Raw genomic sequence first — 14,253 nt, forward strand, 5'->3', positions numbered from 1 at the left:
TGATGACGCAGAACCAGCATCCTGGCCCCACTGAATCTCTTAATCCTGGGCCACGCCCACTAGTCTGCAGCTGGCGTCCCACAAGCCCTGCTGCAGCCGGAGGTCAAGGGTCGGCGGTGATGTCATCTCCCTGCGCCCGTTGGCCCAGTAGCCCCCTCCTCCCCTCTCCTCCTCCTCCAGGGCACAGTACAGTACCGTGGCAGCCCCCTCCGCGGGAGTCCTGAATAGCAGCCGCGCCACAGCACCCTGCGCCAGGCGCAGGGGTGGCCAGAGGTGGCGGTAAAGAGCAGTGTCCACCACACCCGGGTCCACGGCACACACGCTCACCGCCGATCCCTCGCGATCCAGCCGTCCCTGCAGGTGTGCGGCAAAGAACAGAAGTGCTAGCTTACTCTGACAGTAGGCCGCGTGGGCCGAGTAGCACCGGCCGCCGTTCAGGTCGTCCAGCCTGACCTCCCCGACGCGGTGAGCCGAGGAGGAGACGGTGATGACGCGGGAGCGGGAACCGCATTTCCCACAATCCCTCAGCTTTCCCAATAGCAGCCGGGTCAACAGGAAGTGACCCAGGTAGTTAACCCCCAGGTGCCGCTCGAAGCCGTCCTCCGTACGACCCTGGGGAACGAGCATGACCGCCGCATTGTTGACAAGGACGTGCAGCGGCAGGCCCCGCCCCTCAAAACCCTGAACAAATTGGTGGACAGACCGCAAAGAGGCTAGGTCCAGCTTCTGGAACTCCACATTAGCCTCTTTGTGCTCCTCGCGGATCCTTCTCACTGCCGTAAGGCCCTCCCTCTCGTCCGTACCACCTATGATGACGTGGGCCCCCAGGCTGGCCATGTGGCGGACCACCTCATAGCCGATGCCCCTGGATCCTCCTGTCACCATGGCAACCTTGCCATCTTGTCTGGGCATCACTGGCAACTTGAAGGGCCTGCTAAACAGTTGAGCTAGCAGCACCTTCAAACCGAGCAGGTATATCTTTAAAATAGGCAGAATGCAAGACAGAAAAGACATAGAGTAGCAGAAGAGTGAGAGTAGCTCTCTGGTGTTAGACCATTGTGGTGGTGTCCAACTTGTAGATGTCATCAGTGAATGCAGTGCAGTTGTATCCTCCAAAGACATATTACATGCCCTTCCCCAAGACAATGGGCTGAGTGGTTGCACCTTGCCTCTGGAACCCAGAAACCATGGGCTTGAACATATGGGTGTCAACAACAAAGATACAGCAAAAACAAAGCACTTTGCAGGAAGTAAGTTGAGCTGTATGGTGGGCGTAGCGCTAGGATGGGTCTGAAGGGGGACGTTCATCCACATAGGACCACCATCAATCAATCAATCAATCAAAAACATCATTTTAAACTAAAAGTCAATATGTTAAAGAAATGCTGTTTATTAATACATTTGAACAGACAGTTACACCGTTGTGATGATGACGTGTGATTTCATTGCATTATGACATCATTAGGCGGAGAAAACACTGATGCCGGAAATAATAACTATAGTCCTACCTAGAAAGGTGCAATTCTGGGAAATTGCAATTTTAGCTGAGTAGGCTACAGTATGAAGACGTCACATGACACCGCATGACGTCACAAAAAGCTAAAATGTTCTAAAAACGTTATTCACAGTTCACACTATGTGGAATGAGTAGCCAACATTTCAAACAAAAGCACAAGTCATTACAAAAATTGCTACTTTGAGGACGAAACGATGAAAAACACTAAGACTTTTACATCATGGTCCTCCATTTTCAATTCATCAGAACATTTAAAGATGTACAAATATAGGCTACACACATATGAAAAAACAGGAAATCATCATAGTAAAAAAGTAGGACGTTCAACATTTTAGTGAAATGTATTTAATCCCCGCTGTTAATCTGGGTTACACGTGCATGGTTTGTTGAACAGCCTATCAAAATGGACAGGGGTGAGGTGGGTTTTGGGAGGCCAAGTGCCTGACCAGTTTGTTTTGGGAAGTCTGGAGCCTTGTTTTAGGGGCCTTTGAGCCGGTGCATGCATAGTCGAAGAAACCTTGTATGATAGGGTCTTCAAGGGGTAAGGTGAACCTGTACAGGAATCTTTTGTTATTTGGTTGACTTTTTTTATTACATTGGCCATTAATCAAAGGAAAGATTTGCCTCCAGCCATCTTTTCATGTGATAATATTGTCACCCACTAGCTCTGGTCCATAGCCTTACTGCTTCGATTCTGCCCTGCAGTAAGGCTATGGGACTTTCAGTTTTAAATCTCAAATCGAAATCAGACCAGCCTCTCCTCTTTTGTGGAAATCTCACGAACGTTTGACCTACTCACCAATACAAAGACGGGTTGTGTCAATAGAAAGATTACTTTCCTTAGTGGACGCACTCTGAGCCCCCCACCACACGTATAAACGGTACTTTTTGGCCAAAAAGGGATTTTGTTTCCACCGGGAAAAAAAATACTTTTAGTTACTCCGCTGCGCCCTCTACCGATATTGCCCAGAGAACTGCCTCATAGAGAATATTTTTCCTCCGGTGAAAAATAATCCCTTTCTGGCCAAAAAGTACCGTTTATACGTGTGGTGGGGGGCTCAGAGTGTGTCCACTAAGGAAAGTAATCTTTCTATTGACACAACCCGTGTTTGTATTGGTGAGTAGGTCAAACGTTTGTGAGATTTCCACAAAAGAGGAGAGGCTGGTCTGATTTCGATTTGAGATTTTAAACTGAAAGTCCCATAGCCTTACTGCAGGGCAGAATCGAAGCAGTAAGGCTATGGACCAGAGCTAGTCACCCACTAACTGAGAAGCTGTTGGCCTTGCTGAGATTACTATTTGATCCAAAGAGAATGGATTCAGTTTTTCCCAGGTGCAGATTCCACTCACTCACTCACTCACTCACTCACTCACTCACTCACTCACTTTAAATGTGGCACAAAAGTTCTTCCATAACAAACATGCGTCATTCACAAATGTCAACACGCATATGTCAGCTGTCAGCATAAGAGGTGCACACTTAAAAACAAGACGGGTGTAGTGCGACATCTAGTGGCGAAATGTTGTATGTGGACGCAGAGGAAATGAACAGGAATGTGGAGGATCTCTCTGTACAACTTCCTTAGGAAATGCTTTGGACTCAGAGGCGGAGTTTACGTTGTGTTTATTCTAACACAGCGTTCTAAGAAACAAGATATTTTGGAATAAAGGTGAGCCGCTATGTGCAACAATTTCCAAAAACGACACATGGGCAAAGAGATCTAGCGTGGTTGGTGCTGCTATTTTCTTAATATTTTTAATATATTATATAAAAAGAGATTGTGACAGAAAGTGCTTTGCAGGCAGAAATCACTGTTATGATCACGAGTTCACATGCAGTTGAGACGTGGGATTGATCTGACTTACTGACTACTGTAAATCGTGCTAGCCTTATTTTAGGATCAAATCTACATCAATTGCATTCTTTTCTGCAGTGGATTATGGATATGCAAGACTTTGAGTAGCCGCAATTTGCAATTGCGGCTAGACTTTGAGGTATTTGAGAAAGTAACCTACTTTTGTGACTGACTGCTATAGTCGCAGCAGACTATTGCCGTCAGTCACAAAAGTAGGTTACTTTCTCAAATAAATTCAAAACGAAATGAATAGGACAGAAGTTGTATATGACCACAGCTGCACTATGCAGGCTACGCATCAGTCAAGTTATTCTCAGCCCTTTTAATTCAAAGGCTCCCTATAATATATTCATATAGACCACGACATGATTTGGTTAAGAATTCCTTTATGTAGGCCTATGTGCCTACTTTATCTATCTATCTATCTATCTATCTATCTATCTATCTATCTATCTATCTATCTATCTATCTATCTATCTATCTATCTATCTATCTATCTATCTATCTATCTATCTATCTATCTATCTATCTATAGGTAGCTACTATAGAGATAACAGTGAAACCCTTATCAATAGACATGGTTCATGGTTGGTTGTAGTCTGTGTTCTCGCCTCTATTTTGTACATGTCTGTAATGTAATATTGGTGAACAATAACATTAACTATCAGTCATTTAGCTATAGGGACCTTCTGGACCCCACACTGAGAAGCACTGACATAAGCTATGGGTCGGTGGCTTTGGCTCCCAGGTCTGTCCAAATGCACAGAGCACAGTTTTGTAACTGCTTATGTGTGTCTGTTCAAATTATGATCTACACACACACACACACACACACACACACACACACACACACACACACACACACACACACACACACACACACACACACGGTGGTCCTGCACGTGTGGCCTAATCATTTGGGGTTTCCTTGACATGAACATGATTGATCTACACTTGACTATTCTTAAACATTGTAGCTGTGGTGGTTATTATAATTATTATTATTATTGTAACCAAACTCCTGTTCACGTGCAGGAGGATTACTCTTCAAAAGAAGAAGTAACTTTTTTTTATAATTTTATAAGCTTTCAGCTTCAGCCTATTCCTTTTGATCACCTCCAGTTCCTTTTTTTGTTATGTAACCGTGTGTTAACAAATAAGCTGTTTTGTAACTGTGAAGATGATCAAATAAACTAAACTAACTTTGGATTGTTCAACACATGGAGAAATCTGCACTGAAATGCTGAAATACAGAAGTCTTCCAAATCGCACAGCTGACTAGTAACTACCAGACAGACACTCAACACCACTGCAAGTAAGTTGGCATTCCTATACCTACATTTATATAATTATTTTTAAAACTATGTATGTATGTATGTATGTTGTACACCTTTTTTATATAAAAAAGGTAGGCCTAATGCATGTTTAAATCAACTAAGTGATCTCTCTCTGTCTTTCCCTCTCCCTCTCTGTATAAGGTCAGGTGTACAGTTTACAGAGTTGTACATCATGGACAAGTATTTGAGGCATTTCACAGCGGTGGGTGATAAACAGCCTGGGCAATGGGAGGAACTGGAAGAGGAGCTGCATGTGGGCAGTGGTGAGCTGGCTCCAGCCACAGGCCCTGTCAAACTCACCCTCAGAGATGCTCTCAAAAGACTCTTCACCTCTGACCGGTTCCAGGTACACAGAAACATACTCCCACATAGGGCTGCAAAGTATCCATTATGTTCTTTGTGATTATTCTATTGATTATGTTTTATGATAACCTTATTTAGACCTGTTAATTGAACACTCTCCAAAGACCACCTGTTTTAGTTGCTGATAATCACAAACCCACGTAGCACTCCCTGAGCTCTAAAATGATTATTGAATAATAAATTATGTATGACAAGTTAGACACAGTGGAGGGTAGTAATATGCCTTGCGGTGTTCACACTGTCAAAAATAAGAAGAAAAGTTGTAATTATACATTGAGAACATACAGGCAGACAGTGAATTAAAGCAACTTAAAGCTCAATATTCCATTGCTTAGGATATATCCTATCAATATTGTGACAATGTGATATGATATTAGTGTTATCTTTTAGTAAAATGCATTGCATTCACCCATTCACACACACACACATTTACACACAGAGCAGAGGAAACCATGCAAGGCAGTGAAGGTACCAACCTGCCCTTCCGTTACTTAACTGCCATTACTTACAATTACTTACAAATTACTATTTCATTATTTCAAAAACTGCCCATTTCTTTGTGTGGAAAAAAGGGCACATCTACTAGAAGCCCATCTCTAGTTGCATCATGTTGTGCTGTGAGCTTCTAGATCTTTTTTACATTTTGAATAAATAAAAATATTATTGTCACAATACGATATTACTGTTACGATATTGATATCGAGGTATTTGGTCAAAAATACCGTCATATTTTATTTTGTCCATGTTACCCAGCCATCCAGTCACTTCCAGATAACTCTGTTCCTCTTTGTGGTGGAGACACAAATAATTATTCATTCAGACTAATGATAATATACATTACAGCTCTATATCTTATGCTATTGTCACACATGCTGGTTGTGGTTGGTGGTGGATGTAACACAGTGAAAATAGTCCAACCAATGCTTTGTGTGCAAGACTGAATGATTAGAGACACACAGGTCGATTATCCAGTTCCAATAATATTACATATAATATTACAGTTTTTAGAGCTGGGGGCGTGGGGAATGTCATATAGCAATTTTGGGCATGTTAAGAAGCGCTTTCGACACCCCGTGGATTGCGCAAAACGGCCTTGAATTAGTCATGGGAGTGTTTAAGGAGTGTTTGAGACGTACAATTCTCTTTACCAGTCAGCTGATGTCACATACGGAATGCGCACTTCGTGGTATTACATTTCTTCAGGCTGGCACCATAGAAGACATGACATGACTTTGTCACATTTGGGTTAATTATTCCTATTGCACTGCATGCTGTCACCTTTATGCCTCAAAATTATTTGTTTCTATTGAAAAACACCAGTAAAATAACGTTTATTATATTTTATTTCATTCAAATCATGATGAAGGAATGAGTTGAATGCTGCTGCGTAATGCTGTGCCTGTGGCCCCGATGGTAGGCCTATATGGTCTTCGCTCGTAGCATTTTATTGAAGAAGACTTGAATCGGGTGTGATACAGCGTATGAAAGCAAACTTCCCAAGGATTATGGAGATGTTTTATTTTTATTTAAGGTTGAGAAATGAAAGAATTATGGCCGTTTCTAATCTCAACATTTTACAAAAAAAAGAAGAGGCTGTTGCCATGTCTCATAGAAACAAGTAAATAGGTCTATAAAAATAAGCGCATATAACAGGGGTCTGTAACCTATTTTAGATGAAGTACCATGTTTTTATTTTCTAGATAGTGAGTCTGCCATATCCAGATTAATTTTAATGACACCACATTAAAATAAAAAAACATATTTTGATTGTCCACAAATAAAGTTCTTCCTTCTTTTTAAATATGTTCTTGCACATTGTTATTAAGATCATTATATATCCCCCTGCAGTCAGAGTTCATAGTTTTAATGAATGAATGAATGTGATGCATTGTGAGCTGTTAGATCTGCTATTTTCAAAAGTAATCTTGGAAATGTTTAATTTAATTTTTGGATTAGCCGTCCTTAGTTGGGCAAATGCATTCATCTGGGGATCCTTGACATGGGAATGTGCTGTGTGAGGATCACTGGTTTAAACAACATTAGGAGAAAAGCCCAAATAACCACTTTAGAAACAAGAAAAGCAACCACAACTAGTACAACTACCAATATTTACAAGCAACTTTACAGAAAAAGAAGCCGCTTATAATAAACAGACATGGCAACACTCCATCAATAACACCCTGCATGATGCAGGGTGTTATTGATGCTATATTAACAACAGAGCTACCAACCTGCACACATTTTGTGTACCAACCATGCAATTCTAGGTGTTTATACGCCTAGAATTGCGTGGTTGGTACACAAAATGTGTGCAGGTTGGTAGCTCTGTAACAAATTATGCTTGGGACCCTCTGGAACCCTTCAAGGACCCCTCTTGTGAGAACCACTGATTTAAGAACAATCAGCACTCACAAAATTAGCTTTTATCTTCGCGCAGCAGTCAGGACATGTTTCGGCTGCTTGGTTCTTGTCAGCTTTAATTCAGAAAAGCCACACATGTTGTAATGTCGTGTTATGACATAAAAATACAGAGTGTTACAGCGTTTAAACCTTTTTTTAAACCTTAAATGTGTGGAAATCCTCTGAAGGGATGTGATGTAAGCATACTTCCACAAGACTCCTTCCCCTGTGAGGAGCTACTGTATGATGAGCCCAGACGAGATTAGAATTAATTGATTTAGGACATTTAGAGTAGATTTAGTCACGTTTAGTGTGCGAAAGTATGTGCAGCGTCCAGAATATGTACTGACATACATAGTTAAGTATAAACATACTAACCACTTACAGTATATACATACTGTAGTATAATCAAACAACATACCTAACCACTTACATAATAGAACCGGACTGATATGGGGGCAGATAATAGTAAGAGGTTTCTTCTTCCTTCTCCTTTTTGACCATGTATGCAATTATGCTAAGTTAGACTTAGACTAAAAATTTGTCTTAAGTTTTATTTATCACAATTTACCAATAAAGAATATATAATTTAATGATATATTCTTTATTGGTAAATTGTGATAAATAAAATAAAATGTTTTACACATAGTATATTAATACTAATCTGACTGTATACCGGTAATACAGTAACTTGTGTTTTTGTTGGGGTCAAACGGGGAACCTCGTACGGTTCCCATCCGGCCGCTCTAACCGGCCACTACCCGTGAACCACTGCCGCCCGGCTACATTCACATATGTTTTTTTCCCCCTACGACTGTATTTCAAAGTAGTCTTTACATAGGGTATTTTTGTGTTTTATCCTCAGATTGTGGTGGTCATTCTGGTCATCCTGGACGCTCTGTTTGTGCTGGTGGAGCTCCTGGTCGACATAGAGATCCTGGAGCTGGAGCACGGCCACGAGGCAGCCGAGGTCAGCCTACAGTCTCTTTAGTGTTTACATACATCATGTTACCGACTGAAACAATGACGAAACATGTTTGTCGTATCGTCGATTACTTTTTTTCACTGTCTGAATAAAGGTAATCGAATAAACTGAATAAAAACCTAGCTATCATGACTAAAGCCAAGACTAAATATATTTACAATTTCGTCAACAAATAAAAACTAGACTAAATTGTTAGGGAGAGGGACTAGTGGAGAAGAGATCCAGTAGAACTAAAAGACAAGTCATTTCATGCTTGGTTGCGCTTGGGTGTTTTACGCTCTGAAAATAGCCGATCTACAAGCTCAAACGTGTCAGCTTTAAAGCTCAAACGTGTCAGCTTTTACATTGAACTACTAGACTGACCCAAGTGTGAAGTGAGCAGTGCCTTTTAACAGTCAATTTAAGTATTTGATCATTCATGACGTATGTCTGATGATGATGTATTGACCCACATGACATCACATGGGGGAAGAATAACAAGGGATGGACACACAAGGCCACACATTGGAGTGGGTAGCGCTGCTCAAAAAAGCCTTTTACGATTATAAGGCCCTGCTAACTGATTGGCCTACCGACACTGCCCGTCTTGCCCCCATGGTCTCACCAGACTGTCCTCCGAGATGCGATGTTATTCCGTGTTGGGAAATACTGGTAATACAAGTACAAGAGAATGACAGCTTGGCATGCTCGAGCAGCGTGACAGTAACTTATTTTTTGTAGAAGAGGCAAACTAATATTGTTTATGGTGCCGTTTGCTTTGATTGAACTAATACTATTATACTAAAAAAAGATAAAGATCAAGGGAAACGAGACCTTTTTACAGTACAATAATGTTTCAAGTTTACACATGTATAGAAATAAATTACACAATAATCAACACAAACACTTTAGAAATTACACACCCAAATCAAATCATATTACGGCGTACGTGTTCAATCAAACGGCTTGTATTATATCATACTTGTAAATATATCGTACTACATATTATGTATATTATTTCCCACCAAGGAGTAACCTCACGGCAGATCCACCTCGGAGGAAACTCTGGTAAGCCAATCAGAGGCAGGCGGGGCGTTACCGTGTCTATGCTCGGACGTAGAATAGAAGCACGTGTCACAGGGATGTCACACAGTGCTGTGAGAGGTTCCTGATGTGACGGGGCCTTACATCTCTACAACTCTATAGAATTGAGTGTCATGAAATAGAGCTATGTAACACTTATTCTAACACATAAATATCACTTACATTCCCTGTTGTAGTTTTAACCACCACCCTGTATACTTGTGTGAAGGCTCTATACTAGGCCCTCTACTGTTTTCACTCTTATTTCACTCGCTATTTCTGCCAAATGTTCACCCCAGAATAATGGATTTTAGGGGTTCAAGTGGTTAAAAGACATTTCCCTGATTAACTCTAAAATGCTCTTCTTTTTTTTTGGTCCAGGTGTTTCACTACCTCAGTCTGGCGGTGCTCACATTCTTCGTGGTGGAGCTGATAGCAAAGCTCTTCACCTTCCGTCTGGAGTTCTTCCAGCATTATTTTGAAGTGTTTGACGGGCTGATTGTGATCATATCGTTCGCGTTGGACATCGCTTCCCTCGCTCACGAGAATGCTTTCGATGGGACAGGCCTGCTCATTCTTCTGCGGCTCTGGAGGGTGGCCAGGATCATCAACGGTGGGTTCATTCTGCCGTTAGGGTTGGGATGCTTAGGATTTGAACGATTGTGGTTCCTTAATGATTCCCTCTCAGTGGTCTGATTCCTTAACGGCTCTACAGTATTGCATACACATTATATTAGTGGTTCTCAAAGTGAGGTCCAGGGACACTCTGGGTTACTTGACGGGGTTCAAAATGGACACGTACAGGTTTGTAACTGAGAGTCATGACGGTCCTTGAAATTAAAACGTTCGTAATGTATAGCAGATATGTGTGAAGTCCACATAGGCCACAGTTTGGACAGTGTGATAATCGGGTTCCGTAAACGGTTCCAAATGGGATGCGCCGATTCCGGTTCCTCAATATTGGATCCGGTTCCAGATCCCTGTGAAGGCAGGCCAACAGATCATTTTAAATGCTGATTGTTCAAATAGACCTATTGTTTAAAAAACCTATGTTATAATTCTATGTAACGATTAACGAATGAAATAGGCAAATTGCAGGAAGAAGAAGAATTTTAGTGACCCTGTGGCCTTTCCTCTAATGCAAAATCTAGTCGCTTACTATTTGTGGATCTAACCTCGGTCATTAGGAAAATGGTGTGCAAGCACAAATAATCCATTATATTTGTGGTCATACCAAAGTGTTTATTTTGTGACAACAGGGATCCTGGTGTCTGTAAAGAACCGTTCTGACCAGAAGGTCCACAAGCTGAAGGAAAGTTACGACCACCTCGTCAAAAGAGTCAACGAGCTGCAAGAACACACAGACAAGCTGGTGAGTCTACTTCATCTTTAACTTATAGGGGATTCACACTATGGTCCCGGGTGCGCACTCGGGACCACTTGGCAGATGTTGTGGTAGTGTGAATGATGCGTACTGTTCCCGGGAGCGGATCGCCCAACCGTCCCTGGGACCGCATGGGGGGAGGGTCTCTGGACCGTTGAAGTGTATTCAGATACGGATCGTTCCAATGTGAATGCATGCAGTCGACGAGCCAAGCGTCAACAAAAAAAAACACAGCCTCTGCACGATGCGTAACACCAGCGCATTTCTCAACGCCGCCCTTCTCCTGTTGAATCTGCTTATACGCGCAGCACAGCGCTGATCTTATTCTGCGGACTACACGTGGCTCTTGGGCTTTGCTTGGCACAGTTTCCAAAGTAAAACGAAATAATAATAATGCTAAAGTAGAATCCATAGCAAACTAATACACTGGAGCACAGAACTGACTGACACAGTGAATAGCAGGGAAGCTGACAAGTAGTATAACGGCAAAAAGCCAAAGAGGCAATGCAATTCAGTGTGTCTGGATTTATTTGAGACAATGTCGCACAGTTGATGGTCAGTGTCCGTGCGCGCCAGCCATCAAGCACACCGTCATCAGGAGGATTAAAGTGTGTTATGCAAGTGTACCCGGGTGCGCTGTTGAATCTCGGGCAATGTGAATCATGGCCATCGGGGACCAGGCAACCGTATTCGAAGACGGTTCCAATGAAACGGATTCAGTCCGTCTCAGTGTGAATCCCCTATTAGTGTATTTTACACTCACATTGCACCTGGACTGTGTAACTTGCATATAGAATCTTTCCAAATGCCACATTTCTAGTATTAAATAGTATTTTTACAGTAAAAAAGAAAATCACACCCATGTGAAGTGAGGGGCACTCTTATCATTGTACATTATCATACATCACCTAATTCCGGCCAATCATAATTTGCGTCCTCACCTTCATCAACAATGTTTGTTACACAATGTTTGTGTTTACACTATGACATAACATTTGACGTAATTTGACTGATTTACACTATGACGTAAGATTCTCCATTCACATTTAATGTTTGTGTAGGACCAAGTTTGTGTAGGACCAAGTTTGTGGACACACTAAAAGCTGGACATAGGAAGGGCTAGCGCCCCTCAAAAATAAAAATATATATGTCTTTAGTACTTTAACGTTCAGTGTCTGTGAAGTATCTTTGATTCAGCTTTAGTCTTGTTTTGTAACGAGTATGATTCTTCTCTCTTTTGTCTCCTAGGAACAAGAGAACAGTAAACTTCATGGCCTCCTAAAGCAGCACGGCATCGACGTCAAAGTGTGAACGTTGGACTTTATGTTGCATTTTGTCACTATAGGAAACTGCAGAAACCTTGTATCTCCTATTTGATGTAGGGTTGAGCAAAAAAACAGTTTTGTATATTTGCAACTGGAAGTTGAACCTCAGCTTTTGTCATCTTTGTATCTTTTGTAGCAGCTACAAACGTCGCATTTGCTTTGTAGCTTCCATTGACAATGAATGGTAGACAGTTATGCTGTATATCACACACATTTCATGTCACAATCATTACTGTCCACATTAATTCCATGCTAAATCAACAGAAAGATTAAGCAACTACCTTTAGAAAAGAACTAAAAGCTTTTCCACTTCATTGCATGATGCTGATGCTCTCCAATCATTACGTTAACAAAGCATCGTTGTTAGCTTAAAGATCTGTTCAGTGAGAGACACTGTTGTACTACTAGAAAGTGTACATTAAGCCCAAACCTCACCAATGGAACTAGTCGCAACTCCTTGCAACAAAACAGTTTGTCAACTTCCTTGCAATTGCTATTGGCGTTAATTGTTGCAAGTAGTTGCATGTTGCAAGGACTTGCATGGCGAATCATTGGTGCGGTTTGGGCTTTAGACTTAACCCATTACGGCCTGAGGCCGATTGTACAAATGCCTTCTAAATAAGTCAGTGGTTCTCAAATGTTTTCATGTCAAGTACCCCTAAGATATGTATTTGGCCCCATCTGTTGTTCCAGGGACCCCCAGAACAAATAGAGTGAAAAATGTTAAATATATAATTGTATATTCAAAGTTTGCACAAATGTTCATGATTTTTCTTTTATAGCCAAAGTATAAAATAATGGTTAAAGTGGCTAAACACCGCTTTTACTAGGTAAAGGAGAATACAGCTAGTAGTGTGAGCCTGAGGTGCAGACTATTAGAAGCTACAGAATGGTGATGGACTCCAGACAAGCCTCTTCATCAGGGCTTTTTAACATAACCTTCCATGGCCAGTCTTACTATTAGTCAGAAATGTAATCAATGTAAATATGTAATTTAAAATGTCCAAAGCTTTCAATTGTTGCACCATTGACTGTATAGAAATATAACGTGATTAACTTGCTCTGGTCATGAATGAGGTCACCCTGACATTGAGATGTGTTTCTATCAACCTATGTATGTTGATCTCACCAGAACACATTAGTAACACATGATTACAACACATTAATATCACATGTAACGCATGTATTTGACGTATTAATAAAGTTGTGCTTCCATAGACGCTCGACATAACCAGCAGGCTACTTTATAGTAGCCTGACACTCGGGCTACTATGTGTAACAGAGTTAAACATTTTCTACATCCACATCCTTGTATGTACTGTATACTAGGCCACCTGCTGGTGTAGTTTAGTTTGGCTTTGCTGGTCAAGGCAGCTGGCCGACCAGCTTGACCAGCAGAATCTAACTTAGAATGACTGGGTGACCAGCTGACCGACAAACCAGCCTGGTAAACCAGCTAAACCAGCCTAAGTCCAGTTAAGACCAGCTCAAGCCCAACACACACCGTCTGTGAAGCAGGTGCACAGCGATGCCGCACAGCAACACCCACAGGACGTCCAGTCCAGTTAAGACCTGCTAAAACAGCCAAAGTCCATTTAAGACCAGCTAAACCAGCAACCATCATAAGCTGTTTTTTGCTGTTTGTTTGTTTTTTTCCCTTTTTTTTCCAGCAGCATTGCGTTTTCATCATTTAATGGTTGATATTTGTATAGTTTATTACAGTTTTTTTTTTATGTTCCATAATGTATGGATATTAAACTTTTGTTTAAAGTCATAAATTAACACCACACAAAAGTAGCAAAAATAGCCTTGTTTGGAGAAAAGAAACATACAATCATTTCTGAAGTGTACATCCTTTCTGTGAAACAGATCATTTATCACGACTAATTATATGAAGACTAGTTGATAGGTGAACTGTCCTTAGTATAAAAGTATAAAAAAGAGATTGTATATGGATATGTATTATTCATTATACATATTGTCGCTCACATCTATGCTAGCAAATATAGCATTGATATAAAGATC

At 41.3% G+C, this 14,253-nt stretch overlaps 2 protein-coding genes across 4 annotated transcripts; one reads left to right on the forward strand and one right to left on the reverse strand.

Moving 5' to 3' along the window:
- Positions 1-39: 39 nt before the first annotated feature.
- On the reverse strand, positions 40-1,014 carry LOC310862894 (polyprenol dehydrogenase-like; the record flags this gene model as incomplete). The annotated part of the gene is made up of 1 exon (XM_083771015.1): positions 40-1,014. One exon carries the CDS (start codon positions 1,012-1,014, stop codon positions 40-42), a length of 975 nt encoding a protein of 324 aa, XP_083627141.1.
- Positions 1,015-3,109: 2,095 nt separating this feature from the next.
- On the forward strand, positions 3,110-13,758 carry hvcn1 (hydrogen voltage-gated channel 1). 3 transcript variants are annotated; one of them, XM_083771382.1, is made up of 7 exons: positions 3,110-3,186; positions 4,599-4,687; positions 4,851-5,055; positions 8,338-8,442; positions 9,901-10,132; positions 10,779-10,891; positions 12,152-13,758. In XM_083771382.1, exons 3-7 carry the CDS (start codon positions 4,882-4,884, stop codon positions 12,212-12,214), a joined length of 687 nt encoding a protein of 228 aa, XP_083627508.1. In that variant the 5' UTR covers positions 3,110-3,186; positions 4,599-4,687; positions 4,851-4,881; the 3' UTR covers positions 12,215-13,758. The 3 variants fall into 3 exon arrangements, with proteins under 3 accessions (XP_083627508.1, XP_083627510.1, XP_083627509.1); XM_083771384.1 differs by having other exon boundaries at positions 4,856-5,055; XM_083771383.1 differs by having other exon boundaries at positions 3,138-3,245.
- Positions 13,759-14,253: the final 495 nt, after the last annotated feature.

This window comes from Protomyctophum parallelum (assembly GCF_964188405.1).
Source record: "Protomyctophum parallelum genome assembly, chromosome: 8".
Classification (NCBI taxonomy): Eukaryota; Metazoa; Chordata; class Actinopteri; order Myctophiformes; family Myctophidae; genus Protomyctophum; species Protomyctophum parallelum.